Here is a 20,922-nt window from a genome sequence, read left to right as displayed (position 1 = left end):
GTAAAATTGAAACACATGCCGTAACATGGTACCGGCATGGAATCTAACCTAAAACCTATGCCGGTACCCATAAAAAATCCTAGGGTTCTCTGTATATTAGAAGCTCACTGCCGACGTAGTCGAATAAATTCAAATTAATGCCGTGACTGAATACCGGCATGGTATTCAACCTAATTTTGACACCGTAACAGGGTTCCGGTGTGGTCTACATCCTATATCGAATGCCGTAACTAAGTTCCGGTGTGGTCTTCAACCTAAATCGAATGCCGTAACACAGTGTCGGTGTGGTCTTCATCCTAAATCGAATGTCGATACATTGTTCAGGTGTGGTATTCATACTAAATTGAATGCCGGAAGCTACTGAAACTCAATTGTTTCAGTTAGGGTTTTCGATTTTGACCTTGACCCATAGCTACAAATCGATTGAAACACTAATTAAACAGTTCTAAATCACTTACCTTCTCACAGAAGCCATGTTTACGAGAAGTTGATCGTCCGAAGCCTCTTGTTCTTCGTGTTCTTGCTCTTGCGAAATCAAAGCAATCCTCTTTTCTTGTTTTTGTTGAGCAATCGACTTTGATTTCGATTGGGCATCTGATTTCTTTCGTGGAAGCATTCTTATGGGTTGGTTTTAATCGAAGAAGAAATTTTTGATTCAACAATTAATCGTAGAGTATATGAAGAACGATGAAGAATAGGAGAGGAAGATGGAAGAAAAAAAATATCAAAACCTAACCCTAACACACGAGTATGCCGGCACACAAATGGGGGATAACTGATTTTGTGTTTGGTTTTGTTTTTAAGTTTTTTATTTTGTGGGAAGGGTATAACAGTCTTTTCATAATGTTTTTTAATTAATATAGAGTGTTTTAGTATTTTCGCCCCAAAAAACACCCCTTAGGAGACACCTTTGGTTGGGGAAAGTAATTCATATCCCCCAATTAGTTTTGATATCCCCCAATCGCGCGTTCTTTAAGTTTATCTTGTTTAAGAAAGTTCTAGACTCTAGGGTTTATGTTTGCAGCCTATAAATAGCCAGTTCTATTGTCATTTTTGTTTAGCTTGCGAGCTCGTTTAATGAAAATACCATTTGGGTTAAATCATGTTTACTTCTCTTTGAGAGATTTGATCGTTATTTTGTTCCTGAATTGGAGTTGATTATCACTTTTGGGTCCTATTTATCGGAGTGGATTCTCCTCGGTTTCCTCTGTGCCATATCAAATAAAATTCGATTAATTACGTGTTATCATACACAATAAAGTTTAACAAGAAATCAGAAAAATCTCTTAAGCAACTAACGAAGATGCTCTTCTTATAGCATATTTAGGTAACTAAACCACACACTTATTAGATAACTAAACCACACACTTATTTTCAAGTCTGTTTGTGTACCACAACTCAAATTCTCCGAAGATTTTAAAAGAAAATAATGTCTTCAACACTCCCTCTTGATTTATAGGGAATACCCGTTATTCTCATTGAGCTGCCTAATTAAACCTTGATGGTTCCTCTCCAGAATTTTGCACTCCAGCTGAAAGGCCTAATCAACTGACTTCAGAACTATTATGAACACTTTATCTGTCATAACTCATAAAAACACTCTAATAATACGAGCAAGAACTTGCATCTGCAGCATTATTGGGTAACAATGATAAATCTGGAAAAGTTTCTTTCCTCTGCTTTTTCTTCTTCTGCTTTTTGCTTTGAGGTTGTTTATTTGTAACTCGGTCTGCTTCGGATATAATCTTAGATACAGTAAATCCTGGCACTTCGTAATGGTTTGATCTTTGTGGAATAAGTGAGTTCTGTAATGTAACATCAATGCCTCCGGACACCTAAACGTGCTTCCCCTTTCAGTCCCACGTCAAACCAACCCAGGACAGAAGCCGAGACGTCTATTAGCTTGCATCTCAATTGTTGCCTGACACATGAAATCCCCTTCACACCCATTTTCCAAGTTCCCGGAATCTTTCGGCATTGATAGGTGGCTACAAAGACAAATGAATAACAAGGATCATCAACCTTTTTCACAAGAAATTTTTATGATTCCAAAAACAAAATGATACATGTGAGGTGTAAAACGTGCCGTCCCGGCACAACCGAGCCCACGAAGTCACGTGCTTAGCGTGTTGCGTGATGTGCTAGGTTGTGCCAGAGATTCAGACGTGCTGTGTTAAACGACGTGCCGTGCTGTACTGTGCCAGAAAAATAAATGTGTTGCGCCGTGTTGTGCTGTGCTAGCACACTTATTGTATGTTTTCCAAAATAAATATTTTGGAGATTTTTAGTTAGTACATGTATTATTACAGAAATAAATTAGGATAACGAAAATAAAATATCAGAAATTGGCTAAAACAATGATTTTTTTGTGAAATATGCATCAAATGTGAGGTATTATGTAGTATTTTATGCATGACGTGGCGTGATTTATTCGCTTGACGTGATGTGCTGTGGCGCGTGCTGGGCTGTGCTGATGTGCCTATTTTTCTGGCACAACACAACACATTAAACAAACATGGTGTGCCTGTGGTGATCCGGTCACGTGATATGCGGTGCTGTACTCGAATTTTAACGTGACGTGTTGTGCCATAAACGTGCTGGCCCGTACCAATTTACACCTCTACAAGTGACTGACAACCAAAATGGTGTTCGACCATAGTCTCAATATTCTTGAAGGAAGATAGGGAGAAGCCCAGATTGTAATGCGAACTGTATTGACAGATGCTTCCCCGACATCCAGCCTCATTAGGCCAGCAATATGAACAGTATAACCAGCCTGTCAATTATTCATAATCAAATCAACATCACAATGATCAAGATATCAAAAGAACCAAGTGATTAGGTCTGGTCAGACCATTATCAAGCCTTACTATATATAAATAACTCTCGGAACCATATGTTGCCTTTCCTAATTCTTGTCAGGCTATCACTAACAGAACTCAAAGAGAGATTAAATGGAACAAAAAAGTACACAGAGAATTTGAAAAGTAGAAGCGATGTTTTTTCTCCATGCAATAATATCCTGGATTATTTTTTTTGCTTATGTATAATAACTCAAGTCGGTTGGTACAGACATGATAGGAAAAAAGTCATATTTGAGCAAACTATCGGTTGACTTCAAGTTTTCATGGCACTCAAAGTTAACATATCTATTAGTGCACATAGATGTATCATTCCATTGTATGAATAAAAATTGGTTAAAATTTGTATATATGTTTCAAAGTTACTACCATTGCAGTAACCTAACATTGGATTTACAAAGTACCGCACTGTCCTATTTTCAGCGAATTAACAGAACTCATATTAAATTCAACATGTCGGAGTAATATAATAATCTACTAACCTGGATTCTGTATGCCCTTGGTTTCAACTCCTTAATTGCTTACTTGCACCAGCTTCATTTCGTCCCTCTTCAATCTTGTTGTGAGCTGGTGAGGATACAAAAGTCCTGGTGACAGTTTTTAACAATATCGACTGTTCGTCAAACTACGTCCCCATGTATGTGTTATTTATGTAACCCATTTTTATGTACTGTAGTTGCATGAATTTATAGTCAATTTTCCAGGATCCACGCCACCATCATAAATGTTTTGTCAAGTTCTTTCGTATAAAGAGATTTCGCCAACAGTCACGGGCATAGCCAGTAACCATGTTTAAATCCACTTGTGCAAAACGCCCTTACTTCAAATCCAAACAAAAGAACAAACAGATATTCAGTGCGTGTAATAAAACACAATAACTTAATTTGAGTAACTTAATGCTCCAAACGTATTTACTGTAGCATTACCCAGCAGATCTTTATACAAATTTTGAAAAAAAAAAGAGTGATGTTGCCTAATTATGTGCATAATTCAATGCTAACCACAATTTGTGAACAACAACCTGAATGCTTAAAACATGCTGTGTATTTATATACTGAAACCAGCAATTGTACAATGTGTGCTCATGGCCAAACGTAACCTTGGATGTAAGACTCAGCTGATTCAAGTTATACCCGGTGTGCAACAGAACAATTTATTTTGTTGAGCGCAAGGACCGATTAACTGTGTAGGCGCGACACTAGTAATTAAAATACAAATCTCATTAACAGTATTTAACTAAAATCTCTTGTCTGTAGACGGAGGTTTCACTTGCCATAAAAGACTGATGTCTAGAGAGTTCTATCTTATTCGAAGGTGTCTAATCAATACAAGCACATCACAAATGCCATCAACGAAAACTCGTAGAAAGACAACAAGGCTAAGCCAGAGAAACTCATTTACTAGTCATTCAAATACTTTATAGTTTATAGTTTCATATGTACAACCCCAATGGAAAATAGATCATGCAGGAGGTGGTACTGGAAAGTAAACAGAGAACTTCGGTTCAAGAACCCACGTGTATGTCCGTATCTAGTATTTCAGTGATATGCTATATATTTCAGTTAATTTTGGAACCATTAGTCCGAGAACTTCAATCCAGACCTTACCAACAATACCGACTATAGCTGTCAAAGACCAACTAAACTATCTCAGTCGTAGCACTAAACAATCATAATTCAATGCATACTGCCAAACTTTTAAAAGCATTTTCTTCGATTATTCAATATGACAACCACCATGAGAAGTAAGTATGCACAATGGAAAACAAAAGAAAGAGGGCATTTTCCCATCACAAGTCTAGCCTAGTAGTCACTAGGTGCAAATCAAATTTGACATGCCCAGGACCGTAGGCTTACGTACCCATGCCCATGATTCGGATTTAGTCTTGGGCATGTCAAATAAATCTTAAATGCATTCGAAGTATAAAATGGTACACTAATGAAAAGAGGTCGGTTGCTCGTGTTTGAAAGTGTTGGAAATGAATTTAAGGTTAAAGGTTAAATGGGTGTCGAAAGTGATGTGAAAATTGGTATTGAATTGATTAAAAAAAGGCTCACAATCACTCAAGTTGGTGTTTAAACAAAACTGGATTTTATTGTACTCAACAACTGTGGTCGTACAAGACCTTAACTTTCTTCCAAAATCACACTAGCTTTCACTCAACTACTGACCTTGCTACCCACTTTGGATTTCACTAGATTACACTTCGACTTACACCTACACCTCACTTGATGTTGTCACTCGATTACACTTCACAACTGAGCACACCCATGCCTAGTTATAGGCTTTACTTGACCGACTCCACATGCTCTAGGTTTCTCTAGAGTATTCTTATTACGGACTGACTATACACATTTCTACACAACCCATCTTTGACTGTCTAGAAAATCTAGACTTATCTCTAGCCGTACGGTACTAGCTAGAATAATCTAGACTTTCCTTCTTCTAGATTATTCTTGATTATTCCAAATCAAGTTTACATTTTTAACAGCTGCCCTTAAACTTGATTTCTAGTAACTCCAAGATTCTCTCGTAATTTAATGAAGTCCTCGTGCTTCAATGGTTTCGTGAATATATCGGCAACTTGGTCTTGAGATTTTGTATATTTCAATTGTACCTTATTTTCGGATATGCACTCTCTGATAAAATGGTATCGTGTGTCGATGTGCTTGCTGCGGTCGTGGAACACTGGATTCTTTGCTAAAGCTATTGTTGACTTGTTGTCCACAAATATTGTAGTCGGTTCTTCCTGCTTCATCTTAAGTTCCTTCATTAAAATCCTTAGCCATATCGCGTGACAAACACACGATGCTGCTGCGACGTACTCAGCTTCACAAGTGGAAAGTGTGACGATCGGTTGCTTCTTCGAACTCCAAGTGAAGCCCGTATCTCCGAGGAAAAATACAAAACCAGTAGTACTTTTCCTTTCATCTAAGTCTCCGGCCCAATCACTATCACTATATCCAACGAGTTTGTACTTGTCTGATGACGAGTAAAATAAACCGAAATCAAACGTACCTTTTAAGTAGCGCAGAATTCTCTTGGCAGTCTTCATATGGGTAACCGTAGGTGCTTCCATGTAGCGACTGATTAGTCCTACTCCGTAGAGAATATCTGGCCTTGTACAAGTTAAGTATCTCAAACTTCCAACAAGACTCTTGTAAAGAGTCGGATTGACCTTCTCGCCTTCATCGATCTTTGATAGCTTGATTCCGCATTCCACGGGAGTAATTGCCGGATTACACTCCTCCATTTTAAATCTCTTAAGGATTTCCTTCGCATATCCTTCTTGAGATATAAATATTCCATTTTCTTGTTGTTTTACTTCAAGCCCGAGATAGTATGACATAAGACCAATATCCGTCATCTCAAATTCTCTCGTCATCGTTTTCTTGAACTCCTCGAACATTGTCGGATTATTGCCGGTAATAGGCAGACGAGCAACATATCTCCCTTTTCATCCACCTTCACATAGAGAGCATGTTCATGCGGGTATTTCTTAAAATTATTTTCTTGGAAGTACTTGTCGATTCTGCTATACCATGCTCTCGGCGCTTGTTTTAGGCCGTATAAAGCCTTTTTCAACTTCAGGACTTTATTTTCTTGTCCTTTTACTTCGTACCCCGGCGGCTGCTCGACATATACCGTCTCTTCAAGATTCCCATTTAGAAAGGCTGACTTGACGTCCATTTTATGGACTTTCCATCTATTTTGGGCAGCTAGAGAGATAATTAATCTTATAGTTTCAAGACGAGGGACAGGAGCAAATACCTCGTCATAATCGATACCTGCTCTTTGGTTATAACCTTTTACAACCAATCTTGCCTTGTATCTTTGAACCTCCCCTTTAGCGTTTTTCTTGGCTTTGTACACCCATTTCACTCCAATTGCTCTTTCTCTTTTCGGAAGTGTTACAAGCTCCCAGGTGTTATTTTTCTCAATAGCCTGGATTTCTTCATCCATCGCCTTTCTCCATTTCTCGCTTTCGACTGCTTCTTCGAAATTTATTGGTTCACTTTCTGCAAAGAGACAAAAAAGAGATATACTGTCTCCATAGATGTCATTTAAACTCCTCGTCCGTAAGGGCCTTTCGCTAGAACTTTCATCTGATGATAATGGATCATCATGATGTACTGCTAGAGGTGATGGTGGTGGTGAAGTAGCTGGAGATTCTGGTACTGGTGGTTGTTGTTCTTCTTCTTCTACGATAGGGAGAAAATTGTAATCCTTTTCTTGAACACCGAAATCCCAGACGCCTTCTTCATCGAACTCCACATCTCTGCTTGTGATGACCTTTCTATTGATTGGATTGTACAACTTGTATCCCTTGGATCGAGAGTCATAACCGATAAATATGTACTTGGCACTCCTGTCATCCAGCTTCGTTCTCAGCTGACTCGGCACATGAGCATATGCGATACTTCCGAATATTCGTATGTGTGAGACGTCGGGTTTCACTCCGCTCCATGGTTCTAAAGGAGTCATGTTCCACACGCTTTTTGTGGGACATCGGTTTATCAAATAAACCACACAGTCAACCGCTTCAGCCCAAAATTCCCTGGGCACTCTCTTTGTCTTCAACATACTCCGGGCCATATTGAGAATTGTCATGTTTCTCCTTTCGGCAACTCCATTTTGTTGAGGTGTATATGGAACCGTAAGAGGCCGACGGATTCCATTGTCTTCACAGTAAGACTCGAACTCCTTCGAGGTAAATTCACCTCCTCTGTCTGATCTCATAGCCACAATTTCGAAGCCGCTTTCTTTCTCCACAATGGATTTAAATTTCTTGAAATTGGAGAAAACCTCTGATTTTTGTTTCAAGAAATAAACCCATGTTTTTCGACTAAAATCGTCGACAAATATGAGGAAATAGTTATTTCCACCATACGAGCTTGGCTTTATTGGTCCACAAACGTCCGTGTGAACTAACTCCAGTGGCTTTGTGGCTCTCGTCAGTGTTTCCTTAGGAAAACTTTTTCTGAAATGTTTTCCAAGTAAACATCCTTCGCACAATTGATCCGGGTGGTCTATTCTGGGAAAACCTCTAACCATATTTTGTTTGGACAGTAACTTTAATCCTCCAAAATTTAGATGTCCATATCTAAGATGCCAGAGCCATGACGAGTCTTTCACACAAGCAGTCAGACATCTCGCGACGTCATTTTGAATGTTCAGATAGAACATCCTATTTCCCGTCATTGGCACTTTGGCAATTAGTTTTCCTCTCCTATCTCTTATGAAAAGACTAAGGTTTTCCATGTTCATCCTATAGCCCTTTTCTAAGAGTTGTCCCAAACTTAATATATTCATATTTACGTTAGGGACATAATAAACATTAGAAATAAATTGATGGATTCCATTTTTTAATCGAATCAAAATTTTGCCAAGACCACTCACCGGAGTTTTCGCTCCATTTCCGAACGTCACGTTGCCAGAAACTGATTCATCAAGCTCCACAAATTTCTCCTTCGTGCCGCACATATGGTTGCTTGCTCCCGTATCAAGCACCCATGTACAGTTTTCATCATAGTCACCTCATTTGCATGCCACCAACAAGGTCTGGTCTTCTTGATTTTCTTTACTAGCGTAGTTTGCTCTCTCCTCGACATTATTTGAAGAAGATCGACAGTCCGAAGCATAATGACCAAGCTTATGACAGTTATAGCATTCGACTTGAGATTTGTCATACCTTGGCCTATTATTGTTGCGCCATGAATTATTTCCTCTGCCACGACCTCTTGTGTATCTCGACCTCTGGACCCTCTGATCATCGTTATTTTGCTTGCCTCTTCCTCTTCCGTCGTAGTAGCCGCGTCCTCTTCCTCTAGCATTACTACTAGAGCTCTCTCCTTTGTCTTTTAAAGTAAGGTTAGCTTGTAGAACTTGTTCTACCGCTCCCTCTTTATTTCTCTTTCTCATTCTTTCTTCATGGGCTTGAAGAGATCCCATGAGCTCATCCACGGTCATGGATTCAACGTCTTTCGACTCCTCAATTGCAACGACGATATAATCGAATTTTGGAACAAGTGACCGTAGTATTTTTTCGATCACACGACTATCACCCATGACCTCGCCATTTCTTCTTAGTTGATTAACAACAACTAAAACTCTTGAAAAATAATCCGATATTAATTCGGAATCTTTCATGGAGAGAGATTCGAACTCACCTCTTAGAGTTTGCAACCGCACCTTCTTTACTTTGTCCACGCCTTTGAATGAATTTTGCAAAATCTCCCATGCTTGCTTTGCATTAATAGCTCTCGATATCTTCTCGAACGACGACTCATCCATTCCTTGATAGATGAGGTAGAGAGCTTTCTTGTCTCTTTTTCTTGAAATGCGTAGCGCATCTTTTTCATTTTACGGAAGCGCCGCTTCATCATCTGGTTCAACATAACCTTTCTCTACAATTTCCCATGCATCTTGCGAGCCTAATAACGCCTTCATTTGAATACTCCAATTTTCATAATTATCTTTGGTGAGTTTAGGTACATGAAACTGAAACATTTCACTAGCCATTAGAATCTTATCGCTCTGATACCACTTTGTTGGAAATGAATTTAAGGTTAAAGGTTAAATGGGTGTCGAAAGTGATGTGAAAATTGGTATTGAATTGATTAAAAAAAGGCTCACAATCACTCAAGTTGGTGCTTAAACAAAACTGGATTTTATTGTACTCAACAACTGTGGTGGTACAAGACCTTAACTTTCTTCCAAAATCACACTAGCTTTCACTCAACTACTGACCTTGCTACCCACTTTGTATTTCACTAGATTACACTTCGACTTACACCTACACCTCACTTGATGTTGTCACTCGATTACACTTCACAACTGAGCACACCCATGCCTATTTAAGGCTTTACTTGACCGACTCCACATGCTCTAGGTTTCTCTAGAGTATTCTTATTACGGACTGACTATACACATTTCTACACAACCCATCTTTGATTGTCTAGAAAATCTAGACTTATCTCCAGCCGTACGGTACTAGCTAGAATAATCTAGACATCAACTTGGCGATCCACAAAAATTCTCCCGGATCATTGTCATGTCATTGAAGGCTTGCATCCTTGCCATATAAAATTTATATCCTCTGCTGTTGTGTAGGTACACAACAGCATATACTTTGCCATCCTATTAAAAGCACAATATAGCTTCATAAGTGAAGAAAAAACAACATATAATGATGAAAAGAAAAAACAAACTAAAGACTGAAACATACTCGTCCGACGATGTCGGATACATGCGAAACCGTAATTGCCGAAGCTGGCACACCAAGATACAAAACCGTAGCTCCTTTAGTCTGCAGAATATTCAAACGTAATCATGAGAAACTGGGTTGTATGTTACATGTTGGCATAAATACACAACATTCAGAGGTTAAAAGAATAAATAAACCATCTCTCCAGCAAACCAGCTTAATGTTCATTAGTTAAGGATGTCCAATCCAACACTAAATTAAGGATGTCCCCTATGCTATTCAATAATTGATCTCAAAGATTGAAAAGTACCATATATAAGTTGGCATCTCAAAGATTGAAATTGGCTAGGATAATTCTCACACTTGAAACCTTATGAAATTCAGTTGGCATATAAAGCAAAAGTAAATTGGTTACTCAGAAATTTAACATGCAAATAAACAATTCCTTTTGTAGTAGTATCTCATATCAGGTTAACATACAAGTCTCAGCAACATGTTAGAGAAAGGAAAGTGATCATACTTTTGACAGTACTTAATGAAACAAGACCAGGGCAAGCAAATAACACAACATGAAGCGGTTAAGTTGGTTTAATTAAATTCGGAATTATAATAGCGAGGATATAATATTGGAAGCTCAAAATCTCACTTATTAAGAATAAAAAAACACAAGGTCAAGGGAAGCTGACAGGGACAAGAATATTGGCAATTTGATGAGATAGTACAATACTTGTCTACAAGTACTTTTACAAAAGCGAGTATTTAGTCAACATGTGATGCTCTAGCAAATACGTGAATCAAGACTCACCACCAGCATGAGAGATTTCACCACATTTATATCCAATTACAACCCCCTTCCAAATGGTACCCTATTCAACAACTATAGAGATGAAATTGAGTAAGCACTTACAATCCCAAAGTATTCGACGCCATTTAGAATCGCCGCAGCAAGCATGCAGGTATAGGGATTCCACCTCCTGTACCGAGTCATTGATCCATCTTCATCCTGGATGGAATATAATGTCGGAAATTTCAGTTTCATTACACAATAAACACCTATATATGAATTTAAACCAACTTAGTATAGTTAATCAAGCATAGTTACTTACCTTGACCAAAACACTTGTCGGACCCCCAATCACAGATCTCTCATCAACCACCATCTTTGTAAGTAAACAGTCATTTCTAACTTGATCTTTAAACACATCATCATGGCCTGTTGGTTGTAAATTCACTCTTCTACCATCCAAGTATTCTTCTCCTCTATTATGAGCTAACTTCATTCTTCGATCCTCTTCAATTTCATTATTTCTCTGTTCAATTTCATTATCTCTCTGTTCAATTTCATTATCTCTCTGTTCAATTTTTTCATCTCTGAGTGCTTGAAGAGCTTGACGTCTGATCCTAGCGTCATCGACAACTTTCCCGACCAAGATACTAGGATTGTTAATAATTCTTCCCAACGCATTGATTTTCTTCTCCAGTTCATCGATATCAAGTAGAGCATCTGGTTTATTGGCCATGGCTGCTAGTGAGCTAAGTGAGAAGAGCTATTTTTGGTGGATATACTAATTTCAGAGGGCTTTGAGAGTTGTCTTAATAAACCCTAACATGGAAGGCATTTTACCTAAATGGCCCGAGTCTGAAGGTGGACACGTGTTGGCAATCGCAATACAGAATTTCTATGGACTTTGTTGCGGCTCGGCTACTCTGTGTGTGACACCTCACCCACTAATAACTGCCGACCAAAAATCGATTCCTAACTTCGGGTTAACTCCGTTTTAACACGAAGTTAATTTCATGTCTTAAGGACTCTTAACCCTGCATAAAGAAGTTACCCATGATCTTGGCAGGATCAAGATTTTTTGTTTTCCAAGGACATATCAACTTCCGTAAAAGTTTGGTGTAATTATAAACAGTGTTTTAAGAATCGGACCGGACCGGACGGTTGAACCGGAGAACCGGTGAATCAGTAAGAATTAACTGCAGTTCATTTGGTACAAACACTGAGAGAAGAATTAATTGTTTTTATCATGACTGATAGTCTGGTTGTATTTAGGTTCTTCCATTCCCAACTAATAAACCTATTATTCATTTTTTTAATAGTAGGTTTATTACTAGAGGTTCAAAGCTTTTTATCATGGAAGTATTTGTTAATAATGGGGCTTTTAAATATCAGTCATCCAATACTATTGATTTTATGCCAATAATTTGTTTTACTGTATTTTTTAAATCTTTGTTTGTTTTCAAACAGAAACAATTCCAGATTTGCTAAGACTTTATTAAAGACTGAAGAATAAAAGAAAATATTTGCGATAGCTTTATGAACAAAAGAGGTATGTGAAAACTGTTATTCACGACATTTACCCTTCTATCTTGTAAGACTATGTTGTATGATTTTAGTAGATTTAATATTGAAGAGAATAAATTTCTTGTTCAATTTGGTTAAACTCTCGAAATATGACTCAAGCAGTGGATGTTTTAGATCCTTACCAACCTTAGTTAAAAAAAAATTTATTGTTTAAGTCAAGTTGATCATCTGGTAAATGCCCAAGAACCAGTGCATATGAAATACGTCTACTGGGAATGTTTGAATCAGTTATTTGAGAAAAAGAACTGTTTGACACTAGGTAAACATATTTCTATGTTGTACTAAAGTCAGTTTGAATTCTGCATACTGCAGAGGTTCGCTAACCCGGTTTGCAAACCCTTTACATCTTAGTTCAGATATTAGGTAGGTTGGAAAACCCGATTCGCAATCCACTACCAACTGACTTTCGCGGACTTCCGAGGTTTGCAAACTTGTCTAGTTCTAGTATTAGCAGAAGTAAAAGAAACATGTTTATGTTCGAGTTTTATACGATTCTCATAGAAACTTCTAAGGGAAATTTTATTCATAAAATCATTCATGGTTTTGGATCATTAATTGGTCTTGAGTATTATTGAACATCATTATGTGCTTGTAGGTGCAAAGGATACTGAGCCATTACTAACCATCATTGTGCACGGTTCCAAAACCATGAACGATAGTACATATTCTTCTGTGTAATTTCATGGCGGATTTATCACATGTACATGAATTCCTAATAAGAATTGGGGAAACTATCAATTGGGGTCCCAAGACTATTTGGTCCAGCGGGAAATGGTGTTTCCTGTTTTGTCCATAATCATTTGAAAATATAAAATATACAAAAATACAATTCCATACTAAGAACTTGTGAAGAACAATAACTGCACAAATAAGAATGCATACACTAAAGAAAAAGACAGAGAAATGAAGAATGGAAGCAATTTAAAGCTACATCAATTTTAGACGGAAAAATGAGCTAAGTAACACAAACCTTAACTATACATTGCAATAGATAAGCATTCTCATCATACAAGCATCATACTCGCATCATAAAAGCATTGCATAAGCATTTCGTGGCATAAACATTGCATACACATTTCATAACATAATCATCACATAAGCAATATGTTCGCAAAAGTACTTTACAAAACTGTACGGAATAATATTGCAGAATTTCGCAATAATATCGCAGAATTTAGCAGAATTATTCAGGATTATTCAGAATTTCACAGGATTATTCAAGAATTTCGCAAGATTATTCAGAACTTCATAGAATGATTCAGAATTTCGCAAGATGATTCAAAATTTCGTAGAATCTGTCAGAGTTTCGCAGAATGTGATTCTTCCAAATGATGTGATTATCTCGCTCAATTATTTCGCACAATTATAAGCAACTTGAAGAGATTATACTATCACATGAGCACATAACATGAGACATAGGCAAGATGAGAATGAAGAAACACTTCGCACATTCCACATTTTCTCAAAGATTCTACCCTCATAGATAAAGAACATAGGAAACTATGGATTACCAAGAAAACATTTTATGTTCTTTATCTCCTCGGAAATAATCATTTCCAAAGTGGACGTTCACCAATGAACAACAAGAATCCTCACCAAAAATGGAATAATAATTTCGCACGAATAGAGGCAATACTTATTATTCTCATTCAAGGACAGGTACTTCTTATATTTCGAGGATTGAGTACTTCTTATACTTCTTCAAGGATACTTCATACTTCGCATACTTCAAGGGTTGATACTTCTTATTTACTTCGCAACGCTTCGGAACTTCACAAAAGAATAGATGCAAGTACGTACTATTCAAGTCCAGTATTCTTTCGCTCGTTCCTTCATCAACAAAGATCAAAGACTACTCCAACAACACATATTTTGAACAACTACAACAATGGATTTTTTTACTGAAGATCGCTCTTCAAGAAATATTCAAGAAAAAAGAGGCAAGATGTAGGATCAGAATTTCGCGACAACAATACACTCACGAAATTCATAACAACGCATTACAAAAATGTCGCAGAGCACTTTGAGAAACGACACAATAGGTGATATTAGCTTAAACATAAGAAAAATGTAATAACTTTGCGAAGATTAGAAGATCTGCGAAATTAACATTTGTAAGCTTGCGATATCATCGCAAGCCAGATCCGAAATTAGGGGAAATCTTAGTTGTATATGAGCTGTCATCCACTAGGTAGCATCCTATATAAAGAGAAAGGTAGGAAAGAGAAAAGTAACTTGTATTATTATTATATTCTTATTCTTACCCAAAAACCAGAGAGAGTGACAGAGATCCAAATACTCATTAATGGAGTCTCAATTGTAATCCATATGTAATTACAAACAATCATAGTAAAGATCCCTAACCCCGTGGGTGTAGATCATATTGATCGAACCACGTAAATCTTGTGTCTTATTTTCTATTTTTATTATCTTTATTTTCATATCAAATAAGTTTATATCTAGAAATCATAGTCATGATAAGGGGTGTGTTGTAGGATTTCCTGCAACTACACCGACTACGACAAAACTAATGTCCATAATCTGAAAAACGTGAGAAGTTCAAACGTTCCTGCCGTAGTCCAAAAATTAAAAGAACAAATAGATAGACTAGGCAAAGTTAATCAACCCAAGTCCCTCTTACGCATAACAATGCAAGTAAGGATAAACACTTTTCTCAAAGTTGCATATATTTCGCATTTCCATTCATTTGCTTGGGTTGTCACCGAAACAGATCCACCAAGATGACTCATAGGCTGGTTATGGGCCCAGCAGGAACTCTCAAGCTTGTTAGGGTTTCGGAATTTAGAAAAACCGGCATATAAATTGTTAATTTGACGGCCAGCCTCTCTCCCTAAGCATAACTCTGCAACCTTTATTCAGCTCAAAATCTGATCCGGTCCTCAATTCAATCTACTGAAGTTCTCTCTTTAGAATGATTCTGCAAATCATGGTTCTATAGGAGAACTGTCACATACTCCAGATATCATACATCCTCCTCATAAACTCGCACTATGATTTTTCCTCTCAAATGTATATAATTTTTCTATTCCATCTCTCGATGTTTCTTTGTTTGTTGCTGGTCTAAGTCGTTGTTACTGCGACGGTGTTTTATTTCACCAGTTCTCTTTCCAAATTAAAAAAAAATTTATGTCTAATGATGTATCAATATTGTATGTTGTTCAAAATATGAAATCTAAGGATTACTGTTGAATAAATCTTCTTAGTTTTAATATAATTGTTCTCTTTATTTCCCAAGATAATATGAAAAGTTGAACAATCCATTTTTATAGTTAATGAAAATCTTAATTTAGGAATTGAATCACGATAAGAGTTATGGTGAATGGCCTTGTTTGATTTCTATTGTAAGTGTTGTCTCATGTTGTTGGTATGTCTAAGAAAAGATCCAGTGTACTAATTCAAGTCGTAGGTTTTCTTTCATTGATTCTGTGCAAATTGACCAGAATGTCTTGTTAGAAGGATGACCAGAATGTCTGATTAGAGTAATTTGTTTCCGACTATGTTGCGGTTTTAAGTTGTGTAGTTCAAATACTTGAGCCATTTGTATACGGGAGATTCTGTATTTCATTCCGTTTGGCGTTAAGAATCAACTACTATTCATCCAGCAAGAATTAAAAAATGGTACTGAAACAAACCCTCGAACAAAATGGCTCATAAGTTCAATTTTCCTATGGATCACGTCTTGAGCGGAATTGCTTTCTTAAAAAAGAAATTATTTTCATGTGATTGGCTAATGGCTTTCTTGGAAATGCAAGTCCTAATTAAACTCCCTAAAATGTGGAAGAGGAGGTTAGCAGAGCTAGAAAGTTATCAAGGTTACAGAAATCAAATATTTTTATGGAAGATGCGACAAAAGAATTTTAAGAAAAATGTGCAAAAAAATTTCCGGTAATGATGATCAAGACATATGAATATGATGGTTAATCCTAGATATAGTATGTTGTGTTATATTTGTCCATCCAATTGAACTATCTTCGTTGTCTTTGCAGTTTGTTTTTGGTTCGGTTTGGATTTAATTTTTGTTTTGTAACATTCCCTAAAACTCAACGGAGATGGTTGTTGAAAGTGATAAATGCAGCCGGAGGTAGTGACCTGAAAATAGACTATAAAATTGGGCGAAGCCAAAGAGTTAATAATGGTAAGCCGAAAATGCCACATTGCTATTGCTAATATGGGTACGAAGCTAATATGAAAAATTGAACAATTCATTTTTATAGTTGATGTATGTGAACTACATTAGTCTCTAATCTATAGTTACTGAAAATCATAATTTATGAATTGAATTACGATGAGAGTTATGGTGAATGACCTTGTTTGATTTCTGATGTGATTGTTGCCGACACCCACCCAGTACGACCAACCATGACACACAGTTACCTGGGTCTCTAAAAGAGATCTACCAAGACAGACCCGTGGGATGAGTACAGTCTCAAAGTTCTATTTCCTTTTAGGGTTTTGTTGTTAGGGTTTTTTCAGAAAAATTGACCTATAAAATGTGAGTTTGCCTCTCAGAGTCTTTCCCTAAACAGCACGCTGCTGTCTCCATTTCTCTCTATCTTAAAATCCAGATCTGGTTTGCAACTCTTCACCCCAAATTCAGTCTATTAAAATCATCTTTTTATTGATTCTGCAAGTTAAGGCTATAAACAAATTGTTGGTTTTATGCATACATTTTTGTGGACTTGCACTATGATTTCTCCTCTCAAGTGATGTGGAAGCTTCGAAAATGAAAGGCTTTCGGTAGGATCTTGAATTCCTCTTCTAGCTCTCGTCAACTGACCGAGTGGTTCCATTATCATCGTTTGGTGAATGATCGAGATGTTAAGGTTTTGTTGGTGTTGCTGTTAAGGTTTTGTTGGTGTTGCTCTTGGGAAAAATGTGCACTTACAAATGAAGTATATTTTAACGGATTTTGAAGAAATAACCATGTTTGATGTATCTGGTTCTTCTACATAATATGAGATTCGATCTACCATTACTGTTAGACAAATGTTTCAAGTTTTTTATAAAATTTACTACGCTTAATGTAAACTCATTCTTTTGAAATGTGTTTCTTAATTTGGATTGAATTACTTCTTTTGAGTAGTTACATTGAGGTATCAAATCACAGTTATTTGTTCCAGATTCAACTATGGTGCCATTTTAACCTGTGTAGCTCAAATACTTGAACCATTGGTATGTGAAAGATTCTACATTTCAAGCCGTTTGCTGTCAAGCATCCAATGCTATCCATCCTGCAACAAGAATGAGAAAATGGCATTAACATACAGCAAGGCAGGTCCAATTTTCAAGAAACATCTTTTCTGCTTGTTTTGTTTTACAAGAATGAAATTGCCTTCCTGAAAATGCAATTCCATTGATTAGTGGATTTCTTGAAAATGCCATTATATGGGTTCCGATTATCTGGTTATTTCGATGCAAGACCATTCATGTGTTTGTTTCTGTCATTTCTCCCCTACTTTGGATGAACAAAATTCCACATTCAAAAGCAGCACCATAGGAATCATACTCCAGCAATCACAGACTGTCACTAGTATATGGGTTTTAATTATCTGGGTATATTTGATTATTCTGATTATTAATTTAAAAAGGTGATGGTTCCATTTCAAGCATTGTTAGCTTACTTGTTTTCCGTTGATGCTGTATGCCCTGGAAAGAAAAGCTGGTGATACTTGTCGAACTGACGTTCACCAACTCTCTGGTAATCAGGTCCAATTACCTCCCTCTGACTCTCTGTATGACAGTTTACTTTTCAATTTCGAAGAAACTTAGTTTGGGAAATTATTTGACATCAGCCGGTATACATAAGATGAAATTTACTAGGATGTGGTGTTAAATGTGAAATTGTTTGTCAATGAGAATAGGAGAAGGTGATTAGGTATTGGATTACACATGTTGACCTGTAATTTTAGATCCATATTCTGTCAAATAAGAGAATTTGATCTATCTTTCATTTTTCTTCTTTGAACTATGAATCTTGATCTTTATCAAAGAGCTGGAATAGCTTCGTATGATGTGTTTGATATGTCAATCTCGGCATAGAATTTTTGGAAGCTTTTAGAGAATTAATCTCAGCTCATGTACAATTGTCCTGTAACTCATACAGACTTAATATGTCATGTGACTCTTATCCAACTGATTTTGATATCAACTATCTTTTCCTACTTAACATGACGAATGAATCATTTGTTTTATTTCATGTTGATATCAACCGCACTGAAATTTTCCTTACCATCAAGTAGAAGTTTTCCTTATCATCAAGTAGAAGCAAATTACCAATCCATGAACTTCAACTGTTTTCAGCATCACTATAAGTTTCCAGTACAAGATTAGATTGATCCAAAGAGGAAACTTTGTCCACATGACTACATCTTTAGGCTTCATTTTATCTACCAAGGTTCAAAATTGTTGAGAAATAAACCAAGATACTATGAAGAAGATAGAAGGGATCAACAATGTGTGTTGATACAATATGAAGAAAGTGATATGGAACAACAGTGTGTGTTGATCCAGTATAGTATGGATCAACTGGGACAGTTAACATGAAGTGGATGGATCAACAAGAGTTGTTGATCCATGGTACGGTATTTAGAAGTTTACTTGGGTTGCAAGTATTACTGGTTTTAAGAGTTTGTTTACGTGAGAATTGTCTAGAAGTTTCTTTGTTAAAGTTTGATTATGTTAGTAAAGTTTTTTTACTTGATAGTCAAGTTTGTTAATCATATAAATAGGCTGTTGAGCCATGAGTCATATTACATCAATTGAAAATAGTTTGTTTGAGTTAAGTTTTTGTGTTCTTTCATTAAGTCTTTGATATCATATTTTCTGCATCTGGTATCAGAGCACTGGTATCAGGTTCTAGGGATGTGGGTATGAGTTGTTAAGTTGAAGAAGATGACAAGTTTAAGTTCAATCAAGGTGCCGGTGTTTGAAGGAAAAAACTTTGAACATTTGAGGTTACAGATGGAGAATATTTTCACATACCAGGAGGTATGGGATGTTGTGAAAGATGGTTATGCTGAACCAGCAGAAGGAGTAGTACCTGAAGGAGCTGCGATAACTCTGTTGAATGAAAACAGAAAGAAGAATTCTAAAGCTACGTATATTCTTCATCAAGGTGTTCATGAATATCTTATGAACAAAGTTATATATATATTAAACAAGCTAAAGAAGCATGAGATGGTTTATTATACAGGTTCTGACAAGGTCAAGAAGGTTAGGTTACAAACTTTGAAAAGAAAATATGAACTGCTGCAGATGGAGACAACCGAAACAATATCAGACTTTTTCTCAAAAACACTGAATCTTGTCAATGAGATGAAGGCCAATGGTGGTACTGTAGAAGATTCAACAGTTGTAGAGAAGATTTTAAGAAGCTTACCTGAAAAATTTGAGTCAAAAGTTACTGTTATAGAAGAATGCAACACAGTTGCAACAATGACTCTTAATGAGTTGTTGGGTTCCTTACAAGCTTATGAACAAAGGTTTTTGGAGAAGAAAGTTGCTGCAAAACAAGTTGCAGAAGCTCTTCAAAGTCAAGTTAGCTGAAGAAATAATCAAAGAAAACCTAATGCTGGAGGTTTTCAATGAGGATACAATAATGGAGGGAGATCAAATAATGGAAGTTATAGGAAGCCATTTGATAGATCAAAAATACAGTGTTATAATTGTGGAGATTCTAGACACATTGCTACTGAATGTCCAAAACCTAGAAAGATAATTGCTAATAACTACAAAACAAATTTCAAAGCTAATATTGCAGAAAGTCAAGAACAAGATGAAGAAGAAAAGAAAGATGGAAATATGTTGTTGGCTTGTCATACACCTGAAGAACAACATCAACATAAGTGGTATCTAGATACATGTTGCAGTAATCATATGAGTGGAAGAAAAGATTTGTTTGATAATCTTGATGAATCAGTGGGATCAACTGTGAAGTTTGGAAACAATTCTACGATTCCAGTAATGGGAAAAGGAAGGATTGGAATTGTTCTGAAAAATAATACAAAAACATATATTATGGATGTGTTTTATGTACCAGGTTTGCATCAAAATCTTTTGAGTATGGGTCAATTGTCTGAAAGAGGTTATTCTATGAACATCTTTAATGGTGTTTGTACAATTCGAGATCGTTTTAGAAGACTTATTACAAGAGTGCTGATGACTAAGAATAGATTGTTTCCTTTGAATATTCAGTATCAAAAGGAAAGGTGTTATAGTAGCAGTGTTCATGATGATTATTAGTTATGGCATAAAAGGATGGGACATGTAAACTTTAACAGTTTGCAAACTTTAGCAAAGAAGGAGATGGTGTCAGGCTTACCCTTTATTGAGGTACCATAATCAAGATGTGAAAATTGCATCTTTGGCAAGCAGCGCAGAGATCCATTCCCGGTAAACAAAGCTAGAAGAGTTGATCAACAATTGGAGATTGTTCATAGTGATCTGTGTGGTCCTATTGAAGTAAC

General features: G+C 36.6%; 2 protein-coding genes across 2 annotated transcripts; both read right to left on the bottom strand.

Annotated features, from left to right (window-relative positions):
• Positions 1-8,399: 8,399 nt before the first annotated feature.
• On the bottom strand, positions 8,400-9,155 carry LOC113341571. The gene has a single exon (XM_026586396.1). The coding sequence runs from the start codon at positions 9,153-9,155 to the stop codon at positions 8,400-8,402; it is 756 nt and encodes a 251-aa protein (XP_026442181.1).
• Positions 9,156-9,836: 681 nt separating this feature from the next.
• LOC113341586 (mediator of RNA polymerase II transcription subunit 36a-like) lies at positions 9,837-11,267 on the bottom strand. Its single transcript, XM_026586408.1, has 4 exons — positions 11,175-11,267; positions 10,976-11,071; positions 10,090-10,170; positions 9,837-10,001 (listed from the first exon to the last, which is right to left on the bottom strand). Exons 1-4 carry the CDS (start codon positions 11,226-11,228, stop codon positions 9,876-9,878), a joined length of 357 nt encoding a protein of 118 aa, XP_026442193.1. The 5' UTR covers positions 11,229-11,267; the 3' UTR covers positions 9,837-9,875.
• Between the last annotated feature and the right edge of the window lie 9,655 nt (positions 11,268-20,922).

This window comes from Papaver somniferum, unplaced genomic scaffold, assembly GCF_003573695.1.
Source record: "Papaver somniferum cultivar HN1 unplaced genomic scaffold, ASM357369v1 unplaced-scaffold_3, whole genome shotgun sequence".
NCBI lineage: Eukaryota > Viridiplantae > Streptophyta > Magnoliopsida > Ranunculales > Papaveraceae > Papaver > Papaver somniferum.
The sequence above is the reverse complement of the archived record's forward strand: the minus strand, read 5'-3'. Positions and strand labels throughout refer to the sequence as shown.